This window comes from Odontesthes bonariensis, chromosome 12 (genome assembly GCF_027942865.1).
Source record: "Odontesthes bonariensis isolate fOdoBon6 chromosome 12, fOdoBon6.hap1, whole genome shotgun sequence".
Taxonomy (NCBI): Eukaryota; Metazoa; Chordata; class Actinopteri; order Atheriniformes; family Atherinopsidae; genus Odontesthes; species Odontesthes bonariensis.
The window spans coordinates 30,587,829-30,606,436 of record NC_134517.1 but is presented as its reverse complement, the minus strand read 5'-3'; the positions used below and the strand labels follow the sequence as shown (position 1 = coordinate 30,606,436).

The 18,608-nt window shown below is 43.6% G+C and overlaps 2 protein-coding genes across 2 annotated transcripts; both read right to left on the bottom strand.

Moving 5' to 3' along the window:
- Nucleotides 1–626: 626 nt before the first annotated feature.
- Nucleotides 627–1,547, bottom strand: LOC142396216 (olfactory receptor 4D5-like). Its single transcript, XM_075478768.1, has one exon. It carries the CDS (start codon nucleotides 1,545–1,547, stop codon nucleotides 627–629), a length of 921 nt encoding a protein of 306 aa, XP_075334883.1.
- Nucleotides 1,548–11,000: 9,453 nt separating this feature from the next.
- On the bottom strand, nucleotides 11,001–11,927 carry LOC142396004 (olfactory receptor 11A1-like). The gene has a single exon (XM_075478551.1). It carries the CDS (start codon nucleotides 11,925–11,927, stop codon nucleotides 11,001–11,003), a length of 927 nt encoding a protein of 308 aa, XP_075334666.1.
- Between the last annotated feature and the right edge of the window lie 6,681 nt (nucleotides 11,928–18,608).

Genomic DNA, 18,608 nt, shown 5'->3' with positions numbered 1-18,608 from the left:
ATGACAGTGCATGACACAGGTGAGTGAAGGTGAATGTGCAGCTGACAGTGCCAAGGCCGATTTCAAAGTTAAATTTACTTTACATGTGTTCTCCACTGGCTTTTTACTGTTAGAAGTCATCTATTACAACCTTTAGATTTCGCTGGTAGGCATCAACAACTCCTTCATTGCTCTCTTTTCTGAACACCACATTTGTTTTACATATAACTGTAACAACACACATTTGTAATGTCCTAATGTAGTTGAATGTATTATCATAAAGTGTGGTGGCTTCTGTTAGAGTGGGATTGTATGCAGACATAACACGTACACTGTTGTGAAGAGTGTCGTTCAATTCCACAAGAAAGAGCTGTGCTCATTTCACATTTCAAACAGCTTTGTACAGTTTAAAATTAATTGAAATTGTGAACATTTACCATATTCTTGCACAACAGATAATAAACATTCATAGTAAAATACTATACTAGAATGAAAGGAGAAATCTCTGAAAGATTTGAATATATTAATCTGCATTGAAATAAGATATATTCCTCAAATTGATTTCACAAAAGATGAATTTTCCCTTTGGACACTCAAGTAAGATTCAGTAAAAATGATTGAAAACAAAACTGATTCCAGAAAAAGAATTACATCTTTTTTCGACTGAACAGACTTTTTAAATGTTTGGTTATTTCTTTCATTTTCAACCCATATATGATTGGATTAAACACAGGATGATACAGAATTATCTGTAATGTCATTACTATCCGTGCCAGTTTTGGAAAATTTGATTCCACACGAGCTATAATAACATCATAAAATGTAAAACAGGAGATCATGAATAAAACGATGAGATGAGGTAAACAGGTCTCAGTAGCCTTTTTCCTGAATTCTTTACCACCTCGGTGAGATAATATAAATATCCTCGTATATGTAAAAATTGTGAAGAGCATAGGAATTATTACCGTATCCATTAAAGCAACAACTCCAAATAAAGTCAGTGCTCTTGATGTTACACACTGAAGTGAGTAAATTGAATTGTTACAAAATATTCCTTTTAAATTGAGGCTACATAATCTGGCTTTAGCACTCAGTATTACCTGTACTGCAAAATGACAAGCAGATAAGAACCACGACATAACCAGGAGAATACTCACAGTGGTTTTACTCATAATAGTTGGATATCTCAGAGGTTGACATATTGACACATATCTATCATAGGCCATGGCTGCCAACAGTAAGAATTCTGAACCACCGACAAAATAAAACATGAAAAACTGGAGGAGGCAGGCAGAATATGGAATGATCTGTTGTTCGGTTAAAGAATCAATGATAAGCTTTGGATAAAGAGTGGTGCTGTAAAGACAACAGTTAAATGACAAAGCTGCAATGAAGATGTACATAGGCTCATGGAGGTTTTTGTGATGCCAGATCAGGTACACAATTGTCAAATTACCAGACATTATTAAAGAATATAATATAAACATAATGCAAAAAAATAAATATCTGTATTTGGTAATTTCTACAAACCCACTTAGAGTTATGTCGGTAACATTTAACTTATCCATAAACATTAAGAAAAAAGCTTTAAAGTTAATTTATAAAACAAATTCACTGTATTATTCAAGCTATGCAGTTAGACCACTATTCATCCATCACTGACTGTCCTTTTCATTACCTGCCTTTGGACGACACTTAGTCTGTTATCTTCTGCAATACTAACTGAATAGTTTGTGTGTGGAAAGTTTTTGTTTTATTATCTTGTTACTCCCTCCATGGATGTCTCATCTCTGGAGGCCTGCCACACTGTTTACTGTCGGTGCAGCATTACGCAATCTTTCCGAATCATTATACGAACCACAGCAAGAAAAACAAATTAAACGTGAAACTAAGTCAGTTTAAATCATGCACACAACTGCAAATGTATATTTTTGTGGGGTCTTTGTTTATTTGAGACTCTAGATAAACAACTAAATAATTAAAGAGGCTGTTAAGAGGGTTAGGGTTACAAATAATGAGAAATATGAACAAAATATGATTCAACATATACATAATCACAGCACAGAACCAGCTCATGAAAGCTTCTCAATTTTCATAAATAAAACATAATATACATATGATGTGTTAATGTTCAAAACATATTGCATTATTGAAAATGCAAAACAACATTTTGGACATGGAAGTAAAACCATGGCACTCCAGGCACAGTAAGCTGTTACTGTTGTTTTTTTTGTTGTTGTTCATGTTTTTATTTCCATTTTTGTTTCTATGAAGCATTTTAGGCGAAACTGAATCACCGTGTGAGAGTATCATAAATGTGTGAGTAGAATCTAGAATGACGCCAAACAGGTGGCAGCCAGCTGCAGGTTGCATTATTGTTCACATTATGAATTCAGTGTGACAGCCATCAGACTCCAGTGTGAACAGTTTGCGGCCCTGAAGTGACCCGCATGCGCAGAAGACGTGACATCACACGCAGCACGCTGCGTTTATGGAAGCAAATACGGATGCTACACATTTCCGCATGTGTGTATCAATTCTGAAGTTTTTGTGCAATCTGAGCCGACAAAATTATGACCAAGTGCTTATTTGGTCCGTTGTTTACATGTGATCTAGCCCCGCCCCCTCTGGCACAGAATCGTGACGTCTGTCTCACGTCAACGTAAAAGTCGGATGAAATGCCACCTGACCGTTCAGACTGAGTTCACTTTGAAAAATATCAGATATGTAGCCGATTTATTACCACATACTGAAGTGGCCCAAATTGGAATTGAAAGAATCAAATCACATGTGACTAGTGCTGTTCACACTGTCATGAAAAAATCGGAACTGATACAGTCAGATCTGGGCCACATTTGACATGCAGTTTGAACGCAGTCTTTGGCTACATTTACACTGTCAGTTAAATGTTACCCAATTCCGATTTTTTGCTCTCATGTGACACAGATCGGATATGTTTTTTGATCATGTAAATAGGACAAGGACGCATGCATTCGGATATTTTGAGATCGGATACAGGCCTCCTTCATATGTGGAAATTTATCAGATATGAATCGGATATAGGACAATGCGACCGCCGTGTAAACAGGCAGATCAGATATTCTTACACATTGCGTTCCACACGTCAACCTCAGAGGACGGTCTGTAGCTCATCAGCTCGTGGAAGCTGTATGTACCGATGCCACAGCTCGTCTCGCACGACTTGGCAGAAGTTGTTTACAATCAGTCACACTGATGCGTTGTTAATGCCAAATAGGTGAGCCAATGTGCGATAGCCTGCACCTGTTGCGAGCCACCAAAGAGCGACACCGACATGCATTTTCAGTGGAATTGCCCGACGAAATGTGGTGTCTTGGTAGGAGAAGAATGGGGACAAACTCTCGCACAGCATATCAAAAGTTTGTCGGCTCATTCTAAAATTGCTGACCCACTGCTCTTCATCAAAGCCCGCCACAACATTCTCCCACCAGTCCTGGGATCGGTCTCGCACCCAGACACTCCTCTGAACAGCTGAGGAGGCAATAATTGCAGCATGTGCACAGGATGCAATAATGGCCCTTTTCCTCCTTCTCTGCCTTAAAATCCTGCCAATGTTGAGCGAACTTCTCATGTACCGCAACACTAGCATCACACCTATGTCAACGTCGTCCATTTGCCTCAGCAGTAGAGTTTGGTAAACACTTAAGTAGGCATGCGCAATGTTTCAGGTGATAGGCAGGTGTAATCGCGTGAATCAGATATGAGTCACATAATTAAAGTATGTGTAGCCACACGTTAAAAAAAAAAAAATCAGATTTAGGCAAAAAATCAGATCTGGGCATCAAGACTTGCAGTGTAAATGTAGCCTTTGTGTCTCTCTTTGCATCTTCAGATTTTCTAATGAGCAGGTTTTTTTTGTAATTTTTACACATTTTTCTGCACAGGTTGGCTTGCTATGCTGCTGGAACTAAATTTATTTAGATTTTATTCATATATATGGTGCCAAATCATTTAAATATGATTTGCATACTAAAATAGGGACATGGACAGGGTGGAGTCGGGTGCTCCAACATGTGCGCTCAATTCCGCGTTGACTGGGATGTACAAACGAAATGTGCTTTGATTGATACGTGCGCACAGATTCATACATCCGGATATTTTTGTACATTGGAGGGCATTTGAGTTTGAGCGTACGCCATGTTTCAGTAGGAAATCCACGTAAGTCTTTGTACATGAGGCCCCAGCTCCCCACAACCCTGAACAGCATTAAAGGGGATGTTTGTTTTTTTAAACCTGGACCTTATTTCTGGCATAAAATACGTTCATCTACTCACCGATAACAGTTTGGTAAAAGTATAGCCCACAAAAACAACAACACAGCAGCTCTGAACTAACAGTGCAATAGTACGTGTTCATTCATTCTTTAGGCTTAAAGTATTGGTGAAATAAAGACAGATAATGCCTTATTTAGAGACTGTATTGTCTCTGCCCTGTTCTCTCCCGTATGGATATACGCGGATCTCGAGAAATCTAAATGACGTCCGAAGGATGCCGACTTTCACCAAACTGTTATCGGTGAGTAGATGGACGTATTTTATGCCACAGTGTCACAAAGACGTGGGATGCAAATACAAAATGGCTGGAGTCGCAGGTAGTGCTTCAACTGTGCGGTTTATTTACAGGGAGAGACATCTTATAAAGAAGCCAGTTATGTGGACACAAAGCAAGCCCTTACTTCAGCCCTCACACTCTCCACCCGAGTGTCTGGTCGGCCTGAGCCTTATATAGCCCCAAGCCCCGCCCCAAGACCAATCAAGCCAATTAACAGAGAAAACAATACTTCTGGCCACCACATTTCACACACAGGCTCTGCAATAACCCCATTAACATTACATAACATATACAAACCATCACCATAATAAATCACGCTCCATTTGAGCAATTACAACCGAAAATATGACCAGACCCTGAACTCTCCCCCTCCACTTAGAGGGGAGATGGTATAGTCCGCAGCCGACCCTATTATAAAAGTCAGCTGCTTCTGCTGCTCTGTTTGCTCTCCCAGGCAGGCACAGAGGAGCAGGAGGATGGCAGCAGCAGTACAGGTAACTATCCTAAAATAAAGAAACCTTGAGAAAACAAATGTGATTAGTGTGGGGGTTTTTTTGTGCTTCTGTTGGAGATATGATGTTTGAGCATTAGTCCAATGTGGTGCGTGCACTCACATCCAAACCAGTGGGGAACAATGCAAATATGATCCATGTATGAAAGACTGAAGGTGCTTTACCATGTATCACCTGTGTGTAGTGACGAGGGTTTCGTCACATTACCGCCCTCCTCTCCTGCAGCGGCAGTGTTTGGCAGCCGTGACAAATAGTCCGCTGTAACATTCTCCTTGCCTGCCTTATGCCGAAAACAGAACTTGAATGGCTGCAGCTCCAGGTACCACCTGGTGACTCTAGCGTTCCTGTCCTTCATGGTTTGTATCCAGGTCAGGACCCTGTGATCTATCTGAAGGTCAAACTCCCGTCCCAGCAAGTAATACCTGAGGCCATCCAACGCCCACTTGATTGACAGGCACTCTTTTTCAATGGTGGAGTACCGGGTTTCACGAGGTAGCAACTTCCTGCTGAGGTACAGTACAGGACGTTTTTCTCCCGGCTCTCCCTGAGCCAGTACTGCCCCCAGGCCCACCGCTGACGTATCCACCTGCACCAGGAAACGGCAGTCAAAGTCAGGACTCTGCAACACAGGGGAAGAGCATAATTTCTCCTTCAGGCCTTGGAAAGCCATTTCACACTCCTCACTCCATTGCACAGGGTTATGGGCCAATTTGCAGGTGAGGTTGGTTAAAGGGACTGCCAGAGTGGAAAAGTGAGGGATGAACCGCCTGTACCAGCCCACCAAGCCAAGGAAGGACCGGACCTGAGTTTTGGTACGAGGTCGGGGACTGCTTAAGATGGCTGCAATTTTATCAACTTGAGGGCAGATCTCACCTTTTCCCAGCTGGTACCCCAGGTATGCCGTTTCATGTTTCGCCCACTCACACTTCTGCAGGTTAAGGGTGAGCCCAGCTGTACTGATCGCTCCAAGTACTCGACGGAGGTGTTCCAGATGTTCTTCCCACGTCTGGCTGAACACCACCACATCATCCAAGTAGGCAGCGCTACAGTCCTCACAGCCCTGGAGCACCTGGTCCATCAGCCTTTGGAACGTCACTGGCGCCCCGTGTAAACCAAAAGGCATCACGGTGAACTGGGACAGTCCAAAAGGGGTCCTGAAAGCAGTAAGGGGGCGGGACTGCTCCTCTAGGGGAACTTGCCAATACCCCTTACAGAGGTCAAGGGTCGTGATGTAAGCTGCCTTACCAATCCTTTCCAACAGGTCTTCCATTCGTGGCATTGGATAAGCATAAAAAAAAGAGATAGCATTCAGCTTTCTAAAGTCAATGCACACACGAAGAGACCCATCCTTTTTGGGCACGATGACTATGGGGCTGCTCCACTCACTTGCTGAGGGTTCGATGACTCCCAGCTCCATCATCTGCCGCACCTCCTCTTTCAGTGGCTGCACCAAGCGCTCTGGGACTCTGTAGCACACCTGACGTATTGGCCTGTTCTCTGGCTTGACTCGGATGACATGCTGCAACACTCCCGTACAGCCCGGTTTCTGTGAGAACAGCGGGGGAAAAGAGTCAAACAAAACTTGGAGTTCAACTGACCTCTTATCATCCAGATGAGAGAGGTCTACTCTGGCCGGTTGCTTCCAGTCTTCCACCACGCCTTCGGTGTCATCCTCCTCCTGCACATGACACGCTAGCAGAGAGGTCATGGATGGGAGGCTTCCCCTTTCCTCCCAGGCTTTCAAGAGGTTCACGTGGTAGGTCTGCTTCCGTTTCCCCTTCTCAGGGTGCAGGACTTCATAGGTTGTGGGCCCCATCCGCCTAATGACTTCAAATGGCCCCTGCCACTTGGCCAGCAGTTTGCTGGTCGACGAGGGCAGGAGCAACAGGACCTTCTGGCCTGGTTTAAACTCACGTTGGCGGGCCTGTTGGTCATACCACCTTTTCTGTGATCTCTGTGCATCCAAGAGGTTCACTCTGGCCTTCTCTCTGTACTGCTCCAATCGGTCCCTCATCTGGAGGACATATTGCAACACCCCCTGGCCCTGCTCCATCTTGGCTGGCTCTTTTTCCTCCCAGTTCTTTCTCAGCAGGTCAAGGGGCCCCTGGACAGGCCACCCATACAGGAGCTCGAAAGGAGAAAACCCAGTGGAGGCCTGTGGCACTTCTCTGTAGGCAAAAAGGAGAAAAGGTAACCATTTATCCCAGTCTTTTCCTGTGTCAGAGACAAATTTTCTCAGCATCCTTTTGAGGGTCTGGTTAAACCTCTCCACCAGCCCATCTGTCTCTGGGTGATAGGGTGATGTCTTGATCCCTGTAATGCCCAACTCTCGATGCAGCTGACCCATCAGGCGAGATGTAAAGTTGGTCCCTTGGTCAGTCAAAATCTCCTCTGGGATACCTACTCTAGAGAAGAGCTGGACAAGAGCACTGATCAGTTTTGGAGTGGTTATTGACCGCAGAGGAAAAGCTTCTGGGAACCGAGTAGCATAATCACAGACAACGAGGATGTACTGATATCCTGCTGAGCTTTTTTCTAAGGCTCCAACAATGTCCATGGCAATGCGTCTGAATGGGGTGTTGATCACAGGCATAGACTGCAGCGGTGCTCTGTCTGCTTTATGGGTAGCACTGGTTTTCTGACACTCTGGACATGATTTGCAATATGCCTGTACATCAGAATACATTGAAGGCCAAAAAAAACGTGATGCCACCCTGAGATATGTCTTATGGTGCCCCAAATGTCCCGCCCATGGAATGGTGTGTGCCAGGTGTAACACCAGAGATCTACAACTTCCTGGCACCACTAACCGCATGTTATCTGGCTCACTCCTCTGGTACAGAACATCATTATGCAGAACATAAACTGAACCCCCAGTTTTAACCATGTTATCCGTAGAGTTTGCAACCTTGTCAAACAGAGACTTTAACAAAGGGTCAGTCTGTTGTAACATTTTGATATTTTCTGGTATCTCCCTTTGAACAGAGAGATCATTGTCTGGGGTTTTAACAGATTCAGGAGCACCAACACGTTTCTCCAACCGCCGCTGTCGGCGTGACTTCCTGGGCCCATTGGGCCCTGCCTCACACAGACTACCACACAAGTCTGGTAGAGGCTGCAGTCCGGGCTGAGCTTGGGTTTTAGCCTGAGACCGTGTCATGACAAAACAGGAGACATTCATTTTGGGCTCTAACACCAGTTCAGCAGCATTGCAGGAACTGTTACTATCAGTGAGGAGATCATACAACACAGGGAAATCCCACCCCAAGATCATCTCCACAGGTAAATTTTCCAACACACCCACTTTCATCAGGTATTTCTGTCCATCCACCTCCACAGTGAGTTCAACCTGTGGCTCTGGTTTGCAGTCACCATGCACACACAGGACATTGGTTTGTTGGCTGTAATCAACAACACATGGCACACATTGTTTCCTGATAAACGACATGGAGCTACCAGAGTCTAGCAATGCAGTCAAAGCTCTCCCATTAACCTTAACTGGCACAGTTCTAGATTTCCCCCCACTTTCTTGGCTGTCCCCCCGCTCCTCTCTAGGCACATAACACAAACCAGACAATTTTGGTCTCTTTAGGGGGCAAACAGAGGCCTTGTGCCCCTGCTGCTGACAGTGATAACACGCCAAAGTCTTAGTCCATGGCTGAGCTGTGTGGCCCTTATCCTGCTCCCCCCGATTACCTTCAAAGTTCTTTGGAGGAGCCTCCCGGGCGCGATGATAGTCCCTGGTGATGGGGCCCCTCTCCTGGCATTCAGGAACTGTGTGGCTAACTTTGCAGCCGTCAGCCCGTCCTGGGGTTCATGTTCTCTTACCCAGGTTCTGATGTCCCCCGGAAACACCTGCAGCAGCTGCTCCAAGACGAACATCTCCCCGATCTCGTCTTTACTCCTCTGCTCCGGCCTCATCCAGTGACGATAAAGGCCCTTAAGACGATGATACGTCTCCGTCGGTGTCTCACCAGCTGGCGTCAAAGGGGCCCGGAACCGTTGGCGATACGTCTCAGCCGAGATATCAAACTTGGCCAACAGCGCCTCCCTCAGGTCCTCATAACAGTTGGATCGATCTTCGTCGATGGCGGTGTAGGCTTCCAGCGCTTTTCCAGTCAGTGGGGGAATCAGTCGACAGGGCCACTCCTGTGGCCACTGCCAAGTCTTTGCCATGCGTTCAAAGCGAAGGAGATAATTTCCAATGTCCTCCCCTTGTTGATACATTGGCATTTTAGGCTCCTTCCTCTGTACTGTTGGTTGACCACCAGGAGAACTATATAGTCTGTTAGGTAAAGGCGTCATCAGCTCACCCTGCCCAGTCCCTCCAGGTGGGCCCCTACGGGGTGCTGGCGTTGGGAGCTCCATCCGAACACTCCCGTCTGTGATGGACTGCACAGCTGGTGATGGCTGCCTGCTGGGCTGCTGGGATGCTGAGGCCTCCAGGGAAACACGCAGACCCCGCAGCTCGCCCTGGAGAATATCATCTCTTCTCTGCTGCGCTACCAGGAAGCCCCTGAAGAGGTGTATCATCTCCAAGAGCCCCTCCTCTGGAGGCCCAGCTGGTGGCCCAGCTGGTGGCCCAGGCGGCGGTCCAGGCGGCGGCTGGTGGTACACTCTGGGCTTTGCTCTTTGTGCCTCATACCTCTGGTCTTCATCCCCAGAAGAAGCTGCTGTCTCCCAGTCATCCTCTACCTTTTTCTCAATCTGTAGCTTCTGAGAGCGCAAGCCGGTTCGCTTCTTGAAAACACGCTCAGTTCTGCGACTGGCCATCCCACCACTGCCACCAAATGTCACAAAGACGTGGGATGCAAATACAAAATGGCTGGAGTTGCAGGTAGTGCTTCAACTGTGCGGTTTATTTACAGGGAGAGACATCTTATAAAGAAGCCAGTTATGTGGACACAAAGCAAGCCCTTACTTCAGCCCTCACACTCTCCATCCGAGTGTCTGGTCGGCCTGAGCCTTATATAGCCCCAAGCCCCAAAATAAAGAAACCTTGAGAAAACAAATGTGATTAGTGTGGGGGTTTTTTGTGCTTCTGTTGGCGATATGATGTTTGAGCATTAGTCCAATGTGGTGCGTGCACTCACCACCAAACCAGTGGGGAACAATGCAAATATGATCCATGTATGAAAGACTGAGGGTGCTTTACCATGTATCACCTGTGTGTAGTGACGAGGGTTTCGTCACACACAGATAAGGTCCGGGTTTAAAAAAACGGAACTTCCCCTTTAAGCGGGTATGGAAAATGAATGGATGAATAGCAACCTTAGAATGAAGACATATTAAAATGTCCTTTGAACTCCTTAAATTAATGTTCATTGAAAGGAAAGCACCCTGTGCATTAAAAAAGACGATGTCATATGATGTATGATTGATCAGATTATATATGCCATAATGCTATCCTAACCCTAACCATGTAGATCTTTAAAACCTAAACATAATCCAATTCTTTTGGATATTAAACCAAGCTGTGAGGGAAAGCTAAGAGGAAATTTATAAAAGATAGTTACCAGAAGGACCTGGAAACACTGCTTTAACTAGTTCTCAGGTTTAAGAAGAAACAAAGACAAACAAGTCTTTGAAAGCTCCAACTTTCAACCACTCTGATGGCGCTCTGTGCGCTTCAAACTGACAATCTCTGGATCAGCTCACACTTGTTTTTATTTACCCTTGTCCATGTAATTTAGTGGGTTAAACAGGACGATACGCACATGTATGTATGATAATAATTAACAAGGTATGTTCTGTCTTACTAGGCTGCAGCAGTTATTCACAAAAGGATATTTTTGCAATTTTTAATTTATTTTATCATCAAACACAATCAAGGACTAACTTATTAAAATATTTGCGTTATTGCAAAATAAATCTATACAGACAAAAAAACATTTACATTCCTGCATCACCTTCAGTACATTAGAATACTTTAGTTTGACAGAACAACCTTTTCAAGTGTTTTGAAATTTCCTTCATTTTCAGTCCATAGATAATTGGATTGAAGAGAGGATGATACAGAATGATCTGTCCAGTCATTATTAAGCGCACAACTTTTGAAAGGTTGGATCCCAGTCTGACTATAATGACATCAAATCCACACAAACATGTAAAACTGATTAAAACCAGCAGGTGGGGCAAACATGTCTGCGCAGCTTTCTTTCTGACTTCTTTACAGCTTCGATAGGATATTACAAGTATTCTGGAGTAAGTAAAGAATATAAACAGCAGAGGGAAAAGTGCAGACGTAATCAAAATAACACCACCAAATACAGACCGTACATTAGAACTCTCACAGTGCAGACCGTAAATGGCATTGTTACATAAAACTCCATTCAGATTTGATTTACAGAGTTTCATATTAGCACTCATAATTGCTTGTGCTGCAATCTGACAAGCAGGCAAGAGCCACGCTAAACCAAGACAAATATTCACAGTGGTTTTGTTCATAATAGTTGAATATTGCAGAGGTTTACATATAGAAACATACCTGTCATAGGCCATGGCTGCCAACAGCAAGAACTCTGAAGCACCTAAAGAGTAAAACAGAAAAAACTGCAAGAGACAAGCTGACCATGATATGATCTGTTTATCAGTTAAAAAGTCAGTAAGCAGTTTTGGGTAGATATTAGTGCTGAAAACAACAGAGTTCAGAAGCAAAGCTGCAATAAAAATGTACATGGGCTCATGGAGGTTTTTGTGTGTCCAGATAAGACAGAAGATGGTGAAATTACAGAAGATTATTAAGATATACACTGTCAGCATGATCACAAAATAAAGATACCTGAATTTTTGCAACTCCACATGCCCATCAAAAGTAATATATGTTGCATTAAAATTACCATCCATCAGGTATCTAAGCTAACAGCACAATAAAAAAAAAAATTTAAAATTAAATACAGGGAGACCACATCATCAAAATATACTGCATGAATTCAGAAAATAATAATATTAGTATGATCTCTGCTGGCGTATCAAATGTGCTTTGTGTATGGTCACCTCCAAAATCCAGGGAGTAAATAGCTTGAACACCTTTTATCAGGCTGCTTCATTCTCCATGGAACTCATTAAACTCTCCACCAAAATAAGTTTCAACAGGCACAGAACTTTAGGAAACTTGGAGCCCCAAAGTGACACCTTCATTATACATTCCCCATCCCTGCTCATCTCCCTGGTGCTTTTTTAAACTTACCTGACTTTGTTTGGTGGATCAGAAGTACCACTGGAGCAGTCATAACCAGTAAAATTGAAGATCCCAAATGAGTAAATTATGAATAGACATATTTCTGTAAATAGAAAAAAGCATCCTCAGATATACTGAGTAAAGACGAACTGATGAAGGTAGCCAGTGTTTAGACCTCAGGCGTTGACTAAACCCTTTAAAACTCAAGTCAATTCATGTAAAATTCCTAAAAAATCAAATTACATGAGCAAACAGAAATTAGTAAAACAGAAATAAATGTGTGTTATTAACCGCCCTGCCAGACTTCCATCATTAAAACAAACGGGACTGGGGTGCTCAGATTTACATAAGGTCTCCTTTAATTAATCAGAACATTGTCTCAAACTTTGACAAAATCTGTCACTGACAGTATGTGCTGCAAACCCTTGTTATTGTTCATTCTTTTCCTCACTATTACATTAGGTTTAGGAAACAAAATTTCCTTTTTAGGTTGAGGCACAAAAACTGCTTGGTTAAGTTTAGGAACTAAAACTAGACGGTTAGAGGACCATGGTCTCGGATTTGGAGGTGCTGATTCGCATCCCAACCGCTTCACACTCGGCTGCGAACCGCTCCAGTGAGAGCTGAAGATCACGGCCCGATGACACTAACAAAACCACATCATCAGCAAAAAGCAGATACCCGATTCTGAGGTCGCCAAACCCAGGGCCGCTGACAGGTTTGGCTGGGCCCGGGACAAAATTCTCTGAATTTCGACAGTTTCTATAAAGGTAAAAATATTTCATTAAAAAGTGATATAGGCCTACATTAACAGGGGTCAAAATCAACCATTTAAAAAATAACAATTTGAAAACCATTTCATTTGACTATATAACACAGATTTATTTTATTTTTTTTAAATGCCTCCTCACTCCATTTAGAATGTTACCAAAATTGTCATACTCCCGAGTCCCAACCACAAACACAGACTTCCCTGGCTCAGCTCCCAAACACAGCACGTCATCTGATGGGGGTGACACGCCCATTTACTGCGGATAAACCAAAAGGATTATTTACCACTTTGCCTGGATATGGATATGGACTGATTGGAGTTATGGCTTTCAAAATCCTACCACAATAAAACTCACGCTATTTTATTAATTTAGAGCTCATAAACTCCACTTCAACCATTTTTCACTTGACCAAGGTAATCATGTTAAGGGTACTTTTATTTATCGCCAGACCCGCATGTATGTCCGCTGAACTTTCTGAGAATGTTCGGGGAACAAGGCGGAGCCCATTCATCTGGCGAGTGTCAAGTTAAATCAGTCTAAACGAAAGTTACAGGCTACCCCAAAACGTCACGTTTATGAACCATCCGTTACATTCAACTCTATCTAAATGGCAATTTCACACGTTGCCATGTCTATACTGGCTTATTTTAAACAAAATAAGGTTAAACCAGAGCCGCGTTACACTGGCTGTCATTCAGCTGACCGGGGATGATTCTCAAATCAATTCAGCCTGATTGGCGTACGTGCCTGAAACATTTGGACATATTTGCAGACTAATGCGCACATTCCTATTCAATTAGATATAGGCCTATGAAACACAGTGTAATTAAGCCGTTGTGGTTATGAAATGATTCAATGCTCTGGTGCCAATATGATTGGCACGCCGCCTGTGCCTGGTGTTACTTCACGGGGCTGGGAAAAGTTGGCCGTGTCTTACCTGGCTCTGCTGCACAGCTGCCTGTACTGGTACCTGGCTGCTACATCATCTGAGTCTTTTGTGTAATATTTGTATAGAGAACCCCTCAGGCTCTTGGCTTCTTCGGGTTTTTTTGCCTTTCTTTTCTTTTCTGCGCTCCTGATTTGTGCATTTCGACTAACGCGCAATGACCGCTTATGGTCAAATGATGTCGTTTTTTTCTTCTCCGTAATTAAAGACCAAACCATCTTTGGAATAGGGGTGATAGGGGGTTATTGGCCCTTTTTTTAAGGGGAATGAAGGCAAACAATCCAGAAGTCATTTATTAAATGCAAATAAAGCACTTTTCTTCCCCAAATCAACACATTTTGAAGGAAACATGCAATAATTAATCGCAACTTCATTGGGCCCCAGTTATGGGCCCCCCCCATTCCTGGGCCCGGGACAAAATACCCGTTTGTACCCCCCTATCGGTGGGCCTGGCCAAACCAGACCCCCTCAACGTCCTGGCTGCACCGTCCGTCTTCAGCCGGAAAAGAGTGGAATGCCCTCTCCGGATTAGGAATGAGATCCTTCCCCAAGGGGAGGATTTCAAGTATCTCAGGGTCTTGTTCACGAGTGAGGGACAGGAGATGGACAGGCGGATCAGTGCAGCGTCAGCATCGGCCTGTCATGGTGAAGAAGGAGCTGAGCCAGAAGGCGAAGCTCTCGATTTACCGGTCAATCTACCTTCCTACCCTCTGGTCACGAGCTGTGGGTAGTGACCGAAAAAACGAGATCGCAGATACAAGCGGCCGAAAATCAATTCAATTCAACTAAATTCAAAGTTTATTTCTATAGCACATTTAAAACAGCCTCAGCTGACCAAAGTGCTTCACAACAGCAACTGCATCACGAGAGTCATCAATAAAATCAATAAGAATGACTTTCAACACAGATAAAAAAAAAAAAAATATGAGATAAAATTAGCAATAAAATAACAATAACAGTAACAATAACAATAAAAGTACCAAGCCAAGGTGAACTCCATTTCAGCTATGGAAGGCCAGGGAAAAGGGATGTGTTTTCAGTCCAGATTTGAACTGGCCTAAAGACTTAGAGGATCTAACAGACAATGGGAGGCTGTTCCACAGTCTGGGTGCTGCCACAGAGAAGGCTCTATCACCTCTGGTCTTTAGCCTGGCTTTGGGAACAGCCAACAGGAGCTGGTCAGCTGACCTCAATGCTCTGAGTGGAGTGTAGGGCTGCAGCAGCTCACTTAAATAAGATGGGCCCATGGAGTTTAAACACTTAAAAACAATCAATAAAACCTTAAATTTCACCCGAAAGCCGACAGGGAGCCAATGAAGGGCGCACAAGACTGGGGTGATGGATTCGCGCCTCTTTGTTTTGGTCAGCAGACGGGCTGCAGCGTTTTGGACGCCCTGTAGACGCTGCAGAGAACGCTGGTCCAACCCTATATATAAAGAATTACAATAATCCAAACGCGATGTTATAAATGCGTGGATTGCTCTTTCAAAATCAGCCTGAGGAAGATAAGATTTAATCTTTGCAAGAGTCCTCAGCTGGAAGAAGCTGGCCTTGATGACAGTGCTGATGTGCTTATCAAATTTAAACAGAGGGTCAACCATCACACCCAGATTCCTAACAAAAGGACGGCAGAGAAATGGGCTTCCTCTGCAGGGTGTCTAGGCTCTCTCTTAGAGAGGGTGAGAAGCTCGGTCATCCGGGAGGGCCTCGGATTAGAGCCACTGCTCCTCTTTATCGAGAGGAGCCAGTTGAGGTGGCTCGGACATCTGGTTAGGATGCCTCCTGGATGCCTCCCTGGTGAGGAGACCCCCGGGGAAGATCCAGGACACGTTGGAGAGACTATGTCTCTCGGCTGACCTGGGAACACCTTGGGGTCCCCACGTAAGAGCTGGAGGAAGTAGCTGAGTACAGGGATGTCTGGGCTTCTCTACTCAAGCTGCTGCTCCCGCGACTCGACCCCGGTCAAGCGGCAGATGATGGATGGATGGACGGTTCGAGGAAAAATACAAATACTTAGGATTTTAGTCCAGCACATAAGTAAAACGTAAAAAATAAAAAACTGTTTCCACTGTTTATCTGCTGTATTGAAAACTAATGCTAAAGGCTATCTTCTGTGCGAGACATGTGTCCAGATAAAGCAGTTTATCATAAAAGTAATACAGTATATGAGACATGTTTCTGTAGTCTTCAAAGTGAACCTTCTGTCACTTTCTGTTCAAATCTCTGTAACATCACCCGCTTGTTTTGATTAAATAATATTTACATGTTACTTTTGTAAATTGGTGAAAAATTACAAGTGACAATTCTCCTTGATGGGGATGCGACAGTTATTTCAAATTTGTTTGATGTTTTGAATGGCATCCAAATGTCCTCGCTGTACAGTATATCATGCTGAGGTGTCTCAGTGAGTCAATATCTCCATCAATCTTGGCACACAGCTTGATGTCATCCATGTAGAGGAGGTAGCTGATGGTTGCTCCACTTCGGAACCAGTATCCATAACCACTCTTTGTGATGATGTGGCTGAGGTTGTTCAGGCCTATGCAGAAGGCGTGTTACTCCCAAGTCTTCTCTGGGCCCCGCTCATGTACTGATACATGTGCCAACTCATCTTATCTACTATGATGCCTGAGGAGCTTCTGTGTTGTACAGAGGCAGGGTATTGGCTGGTAGCTTGATGGAACTGCCTCCTTCTGGGGATCTTTAATGATCTTTAATGATCAGTACTGTCCAACTTTGGGTTAACCAGTCTGGGTGGGTCCCATCCATAAGCAGCTGGTTCATTTGTGCTGCTAGGCATTCATGGAGTGCAGTTAGTTTCTTTAGCCAATGGATGCATATCATGTCAGGTCCTGGTGCAATACAGCTCTTCCTACTTAAGACGCTTTTGGGGATGTCTTCCACCATGATGGCTACTGATCCCTGTTCTAGGAGATTCCTATGGTCAGCTCTCAGATGCAGTAACCGTGGAGCATTTGTGTTATGTGATACTTTTGTCTCCCATATGCTCTTCCAGTATTGTTCAGTCTTAGGCCCGGGTGGATGGACGACAAGTCTGTCCATTTGATCCTTCCAAACTTCAAAAATCCAAATGATTTCCAGATACCAGATTTATTGGCAATTTGTAAACTACATTGTCAGACATGTTTCGCGTTCACATCATAAACGGTAATAAGCACATATACGCCGCTTTCACTGCTGCATCTGAATAGGGTGAGGCGGGCTGGGCGGCTGGCTGATGCAATGATTAAATATTGGGAAGAAAGTGCGCACTTGCATAGTGCTTATGCTTGATTTATGCTTCAGTTGTGTTCTCGCCCTCGTGCACAGCCTCGCATGCCAAACCTGACGTCTCAAAAGCTGGTGCTCCAGGCGTTTAGGTTTAATTTCAGCCAGTCATAGACCTCTCAATTTTTGAAAACCTGGCACATACTGTGTCAGGGGAACATTTGAAAAACAGGAAGATTGATCCACCAGGAGCCGTTTTGAGCTGTTTGTAGCTACAATCAGTTATGAGATCAGACACAGAATTAGTCAAGCGATTTGGCTGGTTGGTGCTTTTGCTGCCACTTAATAAAGAAGAACTGTTCTTAACTTTGTACTCCAGTCTCCTCGAGCAAAGGAAAGCAACAGACCCAGAACTTAGTACGTCAGCATAAGACGTCACTCCATTGAAAGTGAATGAGAAGCGAGACAGTTGTCACCTGAAATCTGTGAATACAGGTTTACATTATACTCTTGCTTTGCTGTGTAAAACCTGCAGTTAAACTTTAATCAAATTGATTCTAATGGTAGAATTTGGTTATGCAACATTATATTGAATTGCTGGGTCCACCTACTGTTGTAATAACATCTTTAAATGTTAAGTTTGAATTCTGATTTGTATTGCTTAATCTTACACCCTTAGTGAGTTTTACACCCAGAGTAGGAGTAGTCTGTTCGACAATACTTCAGTTGTTTGCTTACTGTTTTAGAAAGGCAGTGATCAGCAAACACCTTAATGTCCAAAGCCTTAATCTGGGAACCATCTCCCAGACACAACATAATTATCTCATCTCAATTATCTCAGAACATGCCTGATTCAAATGAATGGGTTTGACACGTTTATAGAAACAAGCTGGGAAACATAAAGAGAAAAGGTGTCAGAAGGACCTGGAAACACTGCTGTAACTAGTTCGTTGGTTTAAGGGAAAAACAAAGACAAACAAGTCTTTGAAAGCTCCAACTTTTCTGAAAGTCTGTGAAATGCCACTACTGGAGCCACCCTGATGGCGTTCTGAATGCCTCAAACTGACTGTCTCCGGATCAGCTGACACTTGTTTTCCTTTACCCTTGTTCATGATTACATTCATAGGACTGTCTTTCACTATATCATTAACTAGGTACGCTCCATCCTTATATAATGTCTTTTTAGGCTGTAACAGTTATTTACAAAAAGATAATTTTGCACATTTTAATTTATTTTATGATCAAATGTTTTATGTTTCAATTAAACATGCTCATAGGTTCCTAAATTCTCACATAAAATACCCTCAAATAACTAAATTATTTCAGTCTTTGCCTTACTATTACAAAATGAATCTATACAGACAAAAGAACATGTAAATTCCTGCATCACCTTCAGTACA

Bases quoted from the DNA above. Each gene is read 5' to 3' on its own strand.
- LOC142396216 (XM_075478768.1), bottom strand. From the start codon at position 1,547: ATGGATAAGTTAAATGTTACCGACATAACTCTAAGTGGGTTTGTAGAA.
- LOC142396004 (XM_075478551.1), bottom strand. From the start codon at position 11,927: ATGGATGGTAATTTTAATGCAACATATATTACTTTTGATGGGCATGTG.